General features: G+C 37.3%; 1 protein-coding gene across 2 annotated transcripts in view; it reads right to left on the reverse strand.

The window, feature by feature from the left end:
- Positions 1 to 15,596, reverse strand: part of jade2 (jade family PHD finger 2) — a 323,216-nt gene that overhangs the window by 99,108 nt on the left and 208,512 nt on the right. For both annotated transcript variants that reach the window (XM_039774037.1, XM_039774038.1), the window contains exons 7-9: positions 14,595 to 14,762; positions 8,882 to 8,998; positions 3,130 to 3,651 (exon numbers count right to left, since the gene is read on the reverse strand). In XM_039774037.1, the coding sequence (XP_039629971.1) occupies positions 3,130 to 3,651; positions 8,882 to 8,998; positions 14,595 to 14,762 (807 nt within the window). The remainder of the gene's footprint in view (positions 1 to 3,129; positions 3,652 to 8,881; positions 8,999 to 14,594; positions 14,763 to 15,596) is intronic.

A 15,596-nucleotide genomic window follows, 5' to 3' on the forward strand; every position in this document is an offset into this window, starting at 1 on the left:
GAATAACCGGATTGTGTGTTAAACAGGAACAATCCAATCAAAAATGTGCCTGAAGCATGTTAAACAAGATAAGATGATCAATGGTGTATTGAGCTAATACCATGAGGGTCAATCTTTTGAAATCCCAAACAAAACTACAGCTACAGCTAATACAGTGTACTCTGAAATTATTCAGACGTCTTCCCTTTTTTATTTTATTTTGCAGTCATTTCAAACTTTCCCCACATCAAGAACGCTCAGTACACAGAATTATAAAGCAAACACAGAATTTTATATAGTTTTGCAAACTTATTGAAAATATCACATTGACAAAAGTATTCAGACCCTTTACTCAGTACCTAAAAATACACCTGGCATTGATTACAGCGTGGAGTTTTCCTGGGTATGACAAAGCAAGCATCACACACCTAGGTGTTAGGGATTATCTGCTATTCTTCTCTGAACATCCTTTCAAGCTCTGTCAGGGTAGATGGTGACTATCAGTGGACAGCTATTTTCAGGTCTCTTTGGATCTTTCATTAGGGTCCAGGCTCAGGCTAGACCACTCAAGGACATTCATAGAGATGACCCTTAGTCCGGGTTTATACTTCATGCGGTGCAACGCATGCTGCAGCGGACGCTCCTGCTACGCAAGCTTTTTACTGTTTAAACTTGCGCGTGTACTTTCCGGAAATCTGGAGGAATCCAACAGGTGGCACTGCGAGATATTATCACGGTGAGAACAGGTTCGGCTTCTCTGTGTTGTGAATTGCCTGGAACACCCATTAAATTCTGATGACGCCTTACCACAATATCTCTGAAAAGGATGTTTAATGGTTAAATCCATCAATCCAGGGATGTGTCCATTCCAGCAAGCATTGGGCACAAGGTTGAAACAATCCTTGGATGGGGATTTAGCTCATCGCAAGGTGAATACAAGCACACACATACACTGGAGTCATTTTAGCGGCACGAAATCCCCAAATCTGCATATTTTTGGAAGGAAACTAGAGCACAGTGCGGAATCCAAGCAGGGAAAACCAGCAACGTGACTCCCTGCAAGACTGCAGTGCTACTGTTCTGCCACTGTGTCACCCCCATGTCTGTAATTATTAACAGTATTCATTATTTAAACAAAATTAAAAAAAAAATTATCTGTAAAATGTAGCATACATACTTTAATGCATTTCATCATGAACGTGATATCAAGTATAAATCTAAAAATTCTACATTGGCAGAGAGTTGGAATATCATACATTTAATGTGTTCTGTATGGTGATCTATTGCTGCTTGCCACTGCTGTCAGGTCAGGAGGAAGTCCAAGAATCTCGTAGCGATTAAAAACTAGGATGACGTTTACGATGGTCTGCTTTAATGATAAAGTAAACTACAAGGTTAAAGTGGACATTTCGAGATTAAAGACGAAATTTCCACTTTAATCAGAAAATACATGTTTTTTAACCATGTCCTTAATTTTTTTTCTCTGTGGCTCAAATACAGTGCTGTACATTATGCTGTTGTTGTGAAGTTGCCAAAAAAAAAAAAACTCGGCACAAAGGATGGTATTTGAGAATTTTAAAATGAATTGTGTCATTACGATCAGGAATATATGATGCTTGAATATAAAAGCACCACCAATGCATCTGTAAGTCGGTATTTTGCTTCACCACATCGAACTATTCATCAAACATTGAAGTGCGCACACCGATCTCCCAGGATCCGCAGAGACTCTGACGTCAAATTCTGACTTTTATCGTACTCTGCTCCCTACACTTTTTGCTGGTACTACACATCGCGCACTTGTCACGTTAATTTCTGAGGACCTGCTCAGAGGATGCGTCAAATATACACTGGGAACGCATGACAGTCAGGATGCGGGTGCATCTGCGTTCTGAGTGTGAAGTATAAACGAACTCTAAGTCACTCTTCTGTTGTCGATGTTTTGTGCTTAAAGTCAGTGTCTTATTGAAAGATGAACCTTCAACCCATTCTGAGGTGCAAGTTGCTCTGGAGCAGGTTTTCATTAAGAATACCTCTGTACTTTGCTCTATTCAGCTTTCTCTTAACCCTGACTAGTCCCCGAAACCCTGCCGCTCAAAATAACGCCACAGCATAATCCCATTACCAACAGACTTCACTACTGGATATGCGATAAGCAGTGCCAGGTTTCCTCTAGACATGATGCTTAGAATTAAGGCCACACAGTTCATTCTTGGTTTAACCAGACCTGGGAATCCTGTTTCTTCCATGTGTGTTTCACAGAAGAGAGGCTGCCCTCTGGTCACTCTGCCATAAAGCCCAGATCAGTGAAGTGTTTCACCATTCTCTATAACTTTGTGAGTTCAAAAATGGATGAATATATTGGAAATATATCACAGGACAGAGTACTGTTTATGTGAAATTTAATGAAATTATATTTACTAAATAGTGGATGCAACTCTGTGTTGACATGAGCACGTTTAGAAAATGAAAAATGAGATAGATGGATTTGAAACAGGATGTTATAGCGGAGTAATGTTTAGTGCTGGTGCCTCACTGCTTCAGGAGACTGGGGACAGATATCAGCATAATTATTGTATGAAAGAATGTTTTCCTCTTGTGGGTGTAGCATTTTCTCCAAATCTCATAGACATGAAGGTTAAGTTAACTGGTGTCTCATTATGAATGTTATGGGTGTAGGCTTCACTTTGTCTTGTGATAGACAAACACTTCGTCCAGGGCTAGTTCTTGCTTTGTGTCTGATGTAGCCAACCTTGGCTTTGGCATTATGCCACTATGAATTTAAATAAATGAATTCAGAAAATAGGTGAGTGGATGATAAATCTAATGTATTTATATACTTTTATATACAGATTTATGTATTTTCCCAAAAGTGTTTCTATCATTTTATCAAAATTTGTTTTGACTGTTTTAACAACAACATGTATGATGTATATCCAAGTAAAATTCTCTTTTTCATATTCCTCCTATAAAAGCCATCACCTTTGAAATCTTGATTTCAGCAAGATGTTTCGAGCTGACCTCTCAAGGACACACAAAACCCCATTTCACATAAAACATAATTCAATCAATGACTGACACATGGTGACTGAAATGACACATTCAGATATTCCTGGAAAAAGTCTAATTGGGATGAGGAGTTAAACTTACCCTCTCCAGGTCCTGCCGTAGATGGGTAAAAAGTTTTAGGCGACGGTATAGGACATCCTGCTCCTGTTGGGCAAGATTGTCAACTTCATCCCGCTTGGGTGCCAGAAGAGGTTGATTGAAATTTGACTTCCTTTTGAGTTTCCAGAACTGGTAGACAAAGTCAACATGAGAATCTGGAAGGCCTAAGTTCTCAGCCACATCCGATGGGTTGACTAGTCTGTAAAATTCCTCCTCTAGTTCTTGCAGTTTTTGCTTTCGTTGGCTGGCCTTCTCCAGCTCACTCTTGTCCACTTTGTCTGGTGCAGCCTGCAGCCCATTTAGTTCAGATGCACCCCCTGTTGGTTGCAGTCTTGACTCACTCCTATCTCCTTTGCTGTTTCCAGAGCCACAGTTGCTGCTGTGTTCTAGGCAATAGGATTTAAACCGCACCTCATCATTCTCAGCCAGTATTGTCCTCATTTCTAGGCCATGATCAAATGCACATGTGACATGGAAGGCTACAACACAGGAGGGCATAGAACACTATAAAGGAAACAAAAATTGCAGTAGGTATTATAATTATACTATATAGTACCATTTGTGAAAAGCCATCATAGTAAAACAAAATACAGTATAAATAGTATTAAATCAATGTAATGACCTACCAAGCCTAAGATGGTTAACAGAAGACTATACAAAAACATATTAAACACTTATAACACTCATTCACTGAAACACAACAAAAACAAGTTTACCCAGAAATATTTACTGCTTTTCTGACTCTTTTATTCTTTCTTGTCAGCTGGAATTTGCCTTGTCCTTCAGTGACCCTGGTAAATGTGTCACTTCCACACCATAACCAGGAGCTCTTTGCTACACTGTCAGTTCATGACACACCCAGTGAGGGGGACCCTGCCATACCACAGAGATGTGACAACAACCAAAGAGTTATTAGTTGACTAATTTCTCACCAGTTAATGAATTTGTAAATATAATACTGTGCTTTGTTGGTGTGTAGACAGCCAAGGTTAAAAGCAAAAGATCAAGTTTAAACGTGTAAATGACAATGCACTTTCCAAACCCATTTTTTTCATATAGAGACACAAAGGCTATATAAATAAAATTTATTATTATTATTAATGGCCATAGTCTTCCTGATAAAACAGGGTACAGGGCATCACTCCTGGACCCAGCACATCTCCCTACTCAAGAAAGAGCAGAAGCAACTGCAGATGACTGCACCCTATCCTAGCAGCCATAGGTGGCTGGCAGGAAGCAGCCCTGAATGGAAAACCAGTACAAAGTAAAATGATTGGTAAATAACTATAGAACATCATATCTATACTCTACACACACCATCTGGCTTACAGGCCATGCTTTGATGTGCTACATGACACTCCTGTTTGGATTTTCATTACTGTGAGATAAACTGATCCAGTAAAAGTAAAAAATGATTGATTTGTAAGAATGAATGGTGTATGTACTTCAAGAACTGGAACCCTTTAAATTCTGGAGGCACAGCAGCTCAAGCACAGTAAGATCAAAACCTATACCCACAGCTGGAGTAGTTCTCTACTGAGACTCTAATGTTGGGCAGCTTCTGCAACATGAAACCCACTTTGGTTAGCAGGCTTGTCTGGGGATGGAGGTAGAGAAAGTCTGTTCTTCTACAACTTTGGATTGAAGAAACTGCTTGTGATGATTCAGCAGCAAGAGATATGGCTCCCACTCTGGAAGTGTTGCTTATTGTAGTAACCTGTGTACCATCAAGTATGCAATTTTCCCTGCCATAATCTTTGTGTACTGAATCTTTTAATCTGTGTGAATAATGCAACAAGTCTCTCTCTATGTCCCTCTGCACATCGAGTTACCCGTCATCTTTGTTATATTAACACTATGCAAGCAAAAGCTGTGTTTTTAAGAAAGAGATGAGATAAAAGGTAAAAAAAAATAAAGAGAAGTGGACAATTTCACTGAAAGACAGCTGACAGCAAAAGGAAAACCACGCATATGAGTAGCAACACTCTGCAAAGAGATCCTACTTTTCAAAATGCACTATGTGTTGAGAGCCCTTTGATTAGGCTCATACTTAACTAAATTAGCTTTTCAGTAAATCAAAGGAAATGCCATTGCTGGGAATGTCAAGGCATTTGTATCTGAGGGGAATTAGTGATCTAGAAAGGAATGAAAAGGATTGATTTACTGCATGTAGAGATGGAAATGACAGGACGAGTGACTGACTCCTTTTTATTAAGTGGCTTTAATAACAGCTACAGCAGCAGGCCCTTACTCATCATGTTACAGTATGTGGCGCTGTAACTCCAGCAGATATATTACTGAACTTCAATAGCAAAATGTTACCATTTTTCAAAATTATGGAGGTACATCAATTTACGTGTTTTATTCCATTTTCGTTTGTTTATCACATGTGGCAAACATCACAGCATGTGGTTCTTCAAAAAGAGGCACATAAAATAGGTAAGATAAAAAATTAAGAACTTGACTGTTCCCTTTTTTTTTTAGATCTTTACAAAAATAAATCACATTTTTAAAATTTTAGTCTTCTATCAACAGACTGGAATGAGTACCACCAGCCCAATATCATTCACAGGGTATAGTCGCATATGCCCCCTCATTCACACATATCAGGCCAATTTAGAACAGCTTTAGACTGTTGGAGGCATAACCAACTACAAGGAGAGAAATTTACAAAATTAGGAGGAGAATGTGTACTGTAATACAAACTGTGGCCAGGGTGAATATTCAGAGGTCTCCTGTTGCATGATGTGCCATTATTATTTGTTATTTAGTTATTTTATAACAGAATTTATTGTGCTTATCATACTATAGTGTATTCTAATGTGATTTATAAAGCAACTTACTAGTAGGGAGTTTTAATCTATTGGCTTTTAAAGCTCAAGTTAATTGGTTCAGTCCCCAAAACATAGATACATTGTGGCCCTGCCAGATTTGTTTAAAAAATGTGCATTTCACTTGAAAAATATACGCAAACATCCATTCATTTTGTGCACATGCTCATTTCAGGGTCACAGTGGGTCAAAGATGCAGATAAGATTCTTGAAATACACTGACACTGGGTTCACTATAGAAAGTCACTATATAAAGTCAATTTGTGAGCAGGGTTTAAACATGATGCCTCACACCTCCAGCAGACTAAATTCAAATCATGGCCAAAGTCACTGTCTGTGTTTCTATTTCTCTTGTTTCCTGAATGTCCTACTTACTCTGTGTTTTTGAAATTTAATCTAATAGATGTATGTACAAAGTTAATTAGTATTAGTGCATGTGAACTTGCTTGGTGATGGACTGTTATGCCTTTAAGTGTAGGTTTCTGTAATGCATCAGAACTCAAGGCCCTAAGACTGATTAAGCAAATTCAAAATTAGAAGGCTCTCTGTATTCTGGATCATGGGATATTTGTATTTAGATTACTGAAGAGTCTAAATCTACATGTAGTTGACAATATTATACCAACAGCAATATGTCTGTATAATGCCTCACTGTGACTTTGACAACCAAGTCAGACCTTTTCTTTCTGTTTAAATATTTTGCTTTATAGTTATTCTTTTGTGTTGAGACCAAAGTATTTATTTAATTATTGAATAATTATTTTAAAGAGCCTTTGTAAAATTTCCAACTGGGAAAAATAAAGCTTTTTCTATCAATCTATCTATCGAAATTGAACGGCATTTCCCTCTTTATCTGTGTGATGCCTGGTGCTTTCATTCATTGTCACAGTAAAACTCCAGCTCTATGATTCATACTTGCTGGTGAGTCCCCACATCATATTTTCTCTCTGGGAGATGTTTTTATCATCTAAAGTTTTATTTTAATACTCTACCTCATCTATTCCATACTGTGTGGGTTTTTCAATATGTGCATTTTTATTAAAATAACATATTTTTCCTATTTGGAACCTATTGACTTGTTTTCGAGCGTTTGTTTTGAGTTGTTGTCACATCTCATCCACAACAGTAAAGAAGGCACCACCCTGAATCTACTGAAGCGCTAAAGAGCAGCACAGAGACCCACTGCGGATGAGCAACCAACGCGATCAACTGTCAGTGAAGTTGTCAGGATGCCAGAGCCAGGAAGTTCCAGCAAGGAAAGCATAATTGTCAGCTTTGCAAAATTCACCTAACAATTCATCTTTTCATGTATCCGCTTTGTCTGCTTAGGCAAGAACCTGCCCTGAATGAAACACCAGTTCATTGCAGGACAATCATGTACAAACCCAAAGAGGGCCAACCAACCGCTGCCAAATAACTTCTATACACAGTAAAACTAAGAGATGTTTGTGCTGGCAATATCCTGGTAAAGCCATGACACTGAAGTGTAAAAAGAAAGTCTGGGATATATACAGGAACAACACAGTGTCAGAGTGGCTAGTACAGCTACTTCACAGCTCCTGATTCTTAGATTTAAATCCCTCCATTCGTGGTTTGTGTGGATGTTGCACATTCTCAATGTGCCTGTGTGAATGTTCTCACACATTCAAAAGAGATGTAGGTTAAACTAACTAATGACTCAAACTGTGGCCCCATGGGGATGTCTACGCAAATGTGTCCCATGATGGAGTAGTCCTTGAAATGAACTAAACTATTTTCATAGTGGGCGGATGAATGGATAATGAATGAATATGTAGATAGAAAGGATGCAATGTTCTGAAATTACTATAATGTATACTATATACTATACTGCAATTATTATATTTTAAATATAAAGTAGTATGCTGTCATTATGTTCCAAACCCAAAAAAAGGAAGAATAAGAATAACACTGCAACATTTTAGGTTTGTAACATTTTTCACATACAGTAGAAAGAATAACAACGATGTATCACAACCTGTAAAGAGCTAAAAAGATGTGTCCACGTCTACACAAGACATAATTGGACAAGGTAGTTCTCCACAGCCTTGGCTGTTGAAGAGGCTCCAAATTCTTGGATCTATCTCTTGCTTCAGCAGCAGAAAAGCACAAGCAACTTGAGTTCAAAGTTGAAGAAGCAGTGGAGAAGGGGGGCTAATACTGTCTGGCTAATTCCTTTAAGGAATGGTAAAGTTTAAGGCATTAGGCAAGACAGGGACAAGAGGGCTAGACAGTGCACTAAGATGCACAGACAAAACACACACTGATCCAAGCAGAAAGTAGGACATTGCCAGGAGTCAGTATGTTCTATTTATGGAGATGGTGCTCTGAAGGGATGCATGTAGAGAAAACAGGGATAGAAGTCCCCCAGGTCAAAAAAGGGCAACTAATGTTTCATTAAAATATATTTGAACCACTGCTGCATTTTGAGGAGAGAAGCTACCTGTCCATTTAATGGAGAATTGGAGCTCAGGGGTACAGGAGTACCTGGGAACTCTGTGAGGACATTTCCAGTACTCTCACTGGGCATTTCTGACCACAAAAATTAAATCAAAATTAATTAGAACTAAAAGGCACTTTGCATCACTGGCCTGTATGTGTAGATTTAAGAAGAGACTTTGGGACAAACGCTCAACTGGATGAAAGAAGAGAGGATATGGACAAAGAGAAGTGATATAGAGCGCGTTTTCTTGTTGAACAGTGCTGGGGGCAGTCAATCCAGTAAGTAGGCAGTGAGTCACCTGTACAGGTAAGGCCTACAACTGGTCACAGATGGTACTGTTTTCTATGTCTGTGTTTTTTATTTATTCCTCCCTTGTTTATGCTCTCTTATAAAGCCACATCCCTACAAACCCCAACCACTGTACATCCCAGAAAGGACTCACCTGAATGCATGTGCCAGTGTGCTCCTTGCACAGACTGCAGACCAAGGCCCACCTATTTTGAGGGATGTGAGACAACTTTGTAATTGGCTCCATCTTCTCTGGACACCCAATGCTGACCTAGAAACAACAACAAAAAAAGTTCTGTTGGAATGGTGATCCCAAAACTTAGATTTGTTCATAAAATCCAATGGATCAATTAATGTACCAATTTCAATTGTATTAAGATGCAGTTCTATAAAATAATAAGTTAAAGCACCCTGGAATGGTGCTCATTTTAAAAGTCCTTATGTAAAACTCTGTGTGTTTATAATGTTTCTTCAGTCAGTGTATAGTGAACGGTGTTGAAAAAATGAGGTGGCTTAACCATGCAGAAATACAGGCATATACAAAATGGACAAAGGATAGACCTCCAGAGCACATTGAGTTAAGCCCAGGCAGAGATTATTCATTTACATTTCTTTAATGTCCCATTAGCACAAAGCAGCCACACAATCATCTTTTTCCTTTCATTTCACCAGTGGAATATGTTCCTCTGGGCAGATCCTTTGAATAACTTTTTTAATGAATATACATAAAAGTACTGATAAAAGCGTCTCAGTTTTATCCACATGTCATTTAAATAATACATTAAAGAGCGCTTATAAAAGAACTCAATCTTTATCATTTGGACATATCCATTAATGAATGTGAAAATGATGGATTAACAAGACTTCACTTTTTGTCTCCTGCTGACTAGTAAGTGGGTGCTAAACTGAATATTGTGTCAGGGTGTCTACCCTGCGCCAGAGAGAAAACAATTAGAATCACATTAACCTTAGGCCTATCTGTTTTTTTTTTTTATTGTTTTTGTCTTTTCTATTGGGAATTCCAAATGCTAAGAAAAACAGTCATTTAGATCATAATTGATGTCACTCATGGCACTGCGGGGAGCGGAGCTAGCATTTATTTTGACATTGCTAAACATACCGCCTCTAGAGCATGCACCCGACCTGTATGTAATCAGCTAAAAATGAAAAGCAGTTGTCATCAACAGGCACACACTCACTATATTGTGTGCTTCAGCTATTTTATTAGATGTGATTAACTCAGCCTTCTCACTATCCCAATGCCCTCCTCCGTAACTCTAGGTAAACCCCTGTGGATGAGTAAAAGATTTCAGCATAAATCTCCCTAGGTCAGTCAGTGAGGCTTCATCGACCATAAAACTAAAATCATGCCTAAAAACTCGCTAGTTCTCTGTTAAACCTAAAATCTGCTATGCTTCTGTGCAATTCTTTTCACATTGTGAACTCTGCTGTCTAGCTATTCTTACTCCCATACACAGATTGTTTTTCGCATTGCTACTTATAATTTGTTTGCTATTTTGAAATCATTCTTAATTGTCTCTTGTTAATTCAGTATGTTAATTGAGATGTATAATTGGTATTTGTTTGATAGCAATTTCTTGCCTTTTTTCTATGTTTTTCTCATGAGCTGCTGTGTTACTATGATGACACTGACCTTCTCATCTGTCATAGCAATTCACATTAAATGTGGTTGCACTGACTTGGTTAACATGCATGTCAGTATATGATGTCATGGTGGACATATTAAAAAAGGGGCTATCTTTCTATATGGCTCTCATCCTGAACTTTCTTAAAAGGAATAACTTTGTGAAAAATTCTGGGTATAGGTTTGGTCTGCTTTTCATCTCACATATATCGACTGATTTAATATACTATATCTTTCTTGTTATTTAAGTACATCTCTACCTAGTATCTCTCCCCTTCTTAAATAATACTCATTGTGTTAGGTTGCCTCTTTATAGACAGGTCACAACATAAATGGCAGGCAACAAGCGAGCATGTGTGTAAGCGTCTCCCAGTTGTCTCAGTTGGCCATTTTGCTTCTATGGAGTTACCTACACTTATCAACTCTACTTCCCCAGTAAACACTGGCAAAATAGTGCTGTACATCACTGCCCTAACGCACAGGGTTTTAGTGTGCTGTGATCCAGAAACCTAGCTCCAAAACTTATTATAAAATAAAAGTTCATCAAGGGAGTGTAAGCCTTACTGAAATAGGAGGCATGCTTTTACAAATTCAGTACACTGTTACAAACTTGGCTGCCAGTTGCTGAGCCACTGTACTCAATCCAAACTACATCTGCAATACAACTGTCACTACCTGACATTCATTCCACTGTTTCACCTTACCTTTAATACACCAGGTTAAATATAAGAATCCTACAAATAGGCATAGGCCTAAAACTCAAAATTAGGTGTTAGGCCTACATTTACTACTTAATGGACAGAAATGTCTGGCACAAAATAAACAAAACAATTAATATATATATATACTTAGAGCACAGGGAAGACAGCAATAATAATTAAAATTGGAGTTAGGAGACGAATTGAAGTCAAAATGCCAAGCCAGAAGTCATAACCAGAAAAATCAATCAAGTTATTACCAAAGCTCAAGGTGTTTAACAATAATTCCAGTAAAATAATAGGGAAGCAAGTGAATAATTAGGGAATTAACACATGGCTTAAATATGATTGCACGGATGACATCATATGGTATGGGACATGGCTTTTGACAACTGGCCGTAGCATTAAGGTAATAGAAGTATAAAATGGTGAAATGCTTGAGAAAATCAACTAGTCATTGCAGGTAAACACAATTAATTTTTAACACTGTTAAATATAACTCAGAATAAGAAATAAACTGTAATCGGCCGCACTAAGAGATCATAGGGACGAAGAGTAGAATTATGAGACAGGCTTAAAATCAAAATAAAGCAGAGGTTATAACCAGGAAGTCGGTGATCTAAAGAACAAGTGTAGAGTGTGAAATTAAAGAATAAAGCAAGACATGAGGATCAAAAAACAGGGCCAAATCCAAAGACGCAAATTGAAGATAAGAAAAAAAAAAGTTAATTAGTAACTAGCATTTGTAAACCCTACATTGTAATTGCTCTGAGAATTACACTAATTTAGATAATCTGGAAGATTGTGATGCTCACCATACAATCGTGGTAATAATATCACACACACATCACACATTACCGGGTAACAGTTTGGCAATTGTATATCATAAACAGCAAAAGATGTCGGCACCCATAACAAAAGATGAATGGCAACATGCGAAGATGCATTTTCACAAATAACATCTTTAAAAACACCATAAATCAAAAATTATATCTAACCACTGAACCAACTAATCTTACCATTTCTTGACCACTAAATTCCAGAATACTATATGATGTCTTGATTATTTTTAGAGGCCAAGGAAATGGCTTCAGGAACTGAAAACAAAGTCAATATCATGACATAAAAGTAACCAATGATTTCTTTGGGTTTTAAATCCTTAGTTTACATGAATACTTTAAATAAGGAATCAGATTATTAATTGTAGTTGTGCAAGTATTTACATTTATTCATTTAGCTGACAGCATTATCCAAAGTGAGACAGAATTGGTTATATTAATTTAATTTTTTTCCAATTAGAGTAAAGGCAGGTGAAGTGACTTGCTCGTCACACAGTTTCAGCAGCAGGATTTGAACCCACCATTTCAGGGTTTGAAGTCCAAAGCCTTAACTATTACAACATACTTTCTGCCTAATTGTAGCAGTAGTAGTAGTGGTACTTACGGTAATTATATTTTATAAGAATAAACAAATTTAGAATTTGTTGAATGCAACACATTCAAAAACTGTTGGGATTGACGGCAAAATAGGATTGAAAATCTCCTAGAATATTCTACTGAACACCAGATTCCACAATAAGCAGGTTAATGAGAAACAGGCGTGGATCACGATTGGATATAAAAGGAGATACCAATAAAGACTTCCTGTTTGCCACCTAGGGTGGGTCGTAGCTTACTACTCTGTGCCAAACTTTGTGAAAAAATTGTGAGTCAGTTAAAAATAACATATCTGAATGCAAGATTGCACAAATTTTTTAGATCTTTCACTATTTCACTATTTACATTACATAATAATGTGAAATGACTCTGGTAATTTGGAGAAGACTCAGTGCATAAAAGGCAAGCATGGAAACCATTGCTGAATGCGCATGACATTTGAGTCTTTAGGTGACAAGAGAAACCATCATGCCACTGTGATAAATATAGCCATATGGGCTTTGGAGTATTTCAGAAAACCACTGTCACTTAACACAGTCCACCGCTGCACCCAGAAACGGAACTTGAATCTCTATTTTGCAAGGAGGAAGCCATATATCAATTCTATGCAGAAATGCTACTGGCGTCTCTGGGCCCGAGCTCATCTCATGTGCACCGAAAGGCAGTGGGAGTGTGTCACATAAGTCCATGTTTCAGCTTGTTTTCTAGAAAAACAGGCAGCGAATTTTCCATGCCAAAGACCAAAAAGATCATCCAGATTGTTAACAGCAAAAGGTACAAAAGCCAGTACCTGTGATGGTATAGTGGTATTATTTCAGAAGGACAATACCAGGCCTCATTCTGCATGTGTTACAGTAGTGTAGCTTTGTAAGCACATAGTGCATATACTTCACTGGCCTGCCAGCAGTCTAGATCTATCTCCTGTTGAAGACTTATGGTGCATCATAAAAACAGAATCATAGAATGGTGACCACGGACTGTTTAGAAGCTGAAGTCATGTATCAAGCAAGAATGGACAAAAATTCCACTTGCAAAACTGTAACAATTGGCATTCTCAGTTCCCAAATGATTACAAAATGTAATTAAAAGGAAAGGTGATATAACACAGTGGTAAACATGTCTGTATCCTAACTTTTTTGAGCGTGTTGTAGGCATCAAATTCTAAATATATTAACATTTTCAAAAAACAATTAAACTGGTCAGTGAAAATACTGAAATTCTTTTCCTTGTACTTTTTTCAGTTCAATAAGGTTCAAGAAAATTAGTAAATCACAGATTTTTGTCTTTATTGCATTTTAAAACATATTCCAACATGGGGATAAGGGGTTTGTTGTGGTAATAGTAGTACCATATATATTCAAATATATTAAAATGCAAAACTTTTTTTATTTAACTAAAAATCCAAATCAGCTTATCTGAGCAAATTTATTCCACTCATAGTATGTATACAAAGGTTCTGAAAATTAACAGTTTATAACACAGGATTCAAACTCATGATATGCTAAATAAGTTCCACAATTAAATCATAAAAATATGAATCCTAATATATAAACAACAAGGGAATGTCATGCCTTGTGTTGCTCTTGCCCAAGTGGTCTTACCAGGTCAATATTATCCTCCCACTCACATTTGTTTTAATTTATCTTGTAATTTACCTTGATGCCTTGTGTTGCATTGTATTATAGTCTGACATGCTTTGTTTAACTCCCTCTGATGTGGATTGCTATGAAAGACACTATATACAATGATCATACAATGTTTGATTGATGGCCTGACAGCTATGATTTGTGTGTGCTCTAACTTCCAGTTATTATATGATTAATGAATTTGAATTTAGTAATTATTAAAAATTAAATCATGTCACATAACACTTTCAAATGTGAGGGGAACAAATAAGGTTTATGTTTCTAGTAAAATGATGTAAAAGTGCATTAACTTTCAGTAACAGAGATAACTTATGAACATTAACTTATAAAAGCAGCTTAAAAATTTTACAATGACAGTATGCACTGATGACATCCTTTCTAAGAAAAAAATGGGCTTGTTGAATTTTTTTGTGATATCCTGCCCTATCAATAATATACCTACTTCAGGTATCCATAAGGCACAGCTGACATGGATCCACTTTGTTCCACTTCGAGTCGGTTTCAAGGCTCCTCCTCTTTTGGGGCACAACAGGCATTTTGGTTGGACCCCAAGTGCGCAGGTCCTACACAGCCAGTTTCCCAGGGGCACTTTCAGGATCCCATAACAGGCCTGCACAAAAAAAAAACCACAAAAATAAAACGTCAATATCCTTGCTGGTATATGGGAAGTTATGCCCATCAGAAATGGCTTAGAAATATATTCTTCTTAGTTCAGAATTTCTCTGCTCATTGAACTGAAATGCTTCCTGTAATGACAATTTAAGAAAGCAGATAAAAAGAAGGACTATTTAAGATTAAACAGTAGCCTTTAGAAAACAAATATGATCCTCACAGGATGACACTACTTCAGTTCCGAGTGAAAAAATGAATAAATGTAAATTTCTGAAGTGCCAAGATTATCTAAATACTAAATTAAAGTTCACTAGTCTAGGTATTAAGCTATAATACTGAGGTAATGGTAATGCATTTTTAACCCACAATACAGCTACATGTTCCGTTTTTATACAGATGATAAGAGCTTCTTGTGTGTGTACCTCTTAATTTTGAACTTTGTGTGCTTCCTAAGTTCATCCCACCCTAATATTAGTTTTGTTAATAAAGGTGACTCTTTTTAATTACATTTTTACCCCCAGTGTGTTAATTCTGGATGTCCACAAGGTCCCATTTATATTACATTGCTACAAAAAATGTGTTAAGGAGGGTGTTGGTACAAAACGGACTTAGAGAAGCCAACATACTTCATCTTTTTCACTACTTCAACTCATCAGAAACTCCTGCCTTCAGAATATTGTTAATCACTGATCTGCCAGCTTAAAAACCTGCTTGGATGAATTTCCGTCCTTCTTGTCGAACAGCTCATCTTTACTACAAACCAGGGTATCACTGCCTGAGGGCTGATCAATCATTGTGTCTTGCTTTATTAGCACAATGTCTTTAATTGTTG

This window comes from Polypterus senegalus, chromosome 13, assembly GCF_016835505.1.
Source record: "Polypterus senegalus isolate Bchr_013 chromosome 13, ASM1683550v1, whole genome shotgun sequence".
Lineage (NCBI taxonomy): Eukaryota > Metazoa > Chordata > Cladistia > Polypteriformes > Polypteridae > Polypterus > Polypterus senegalus.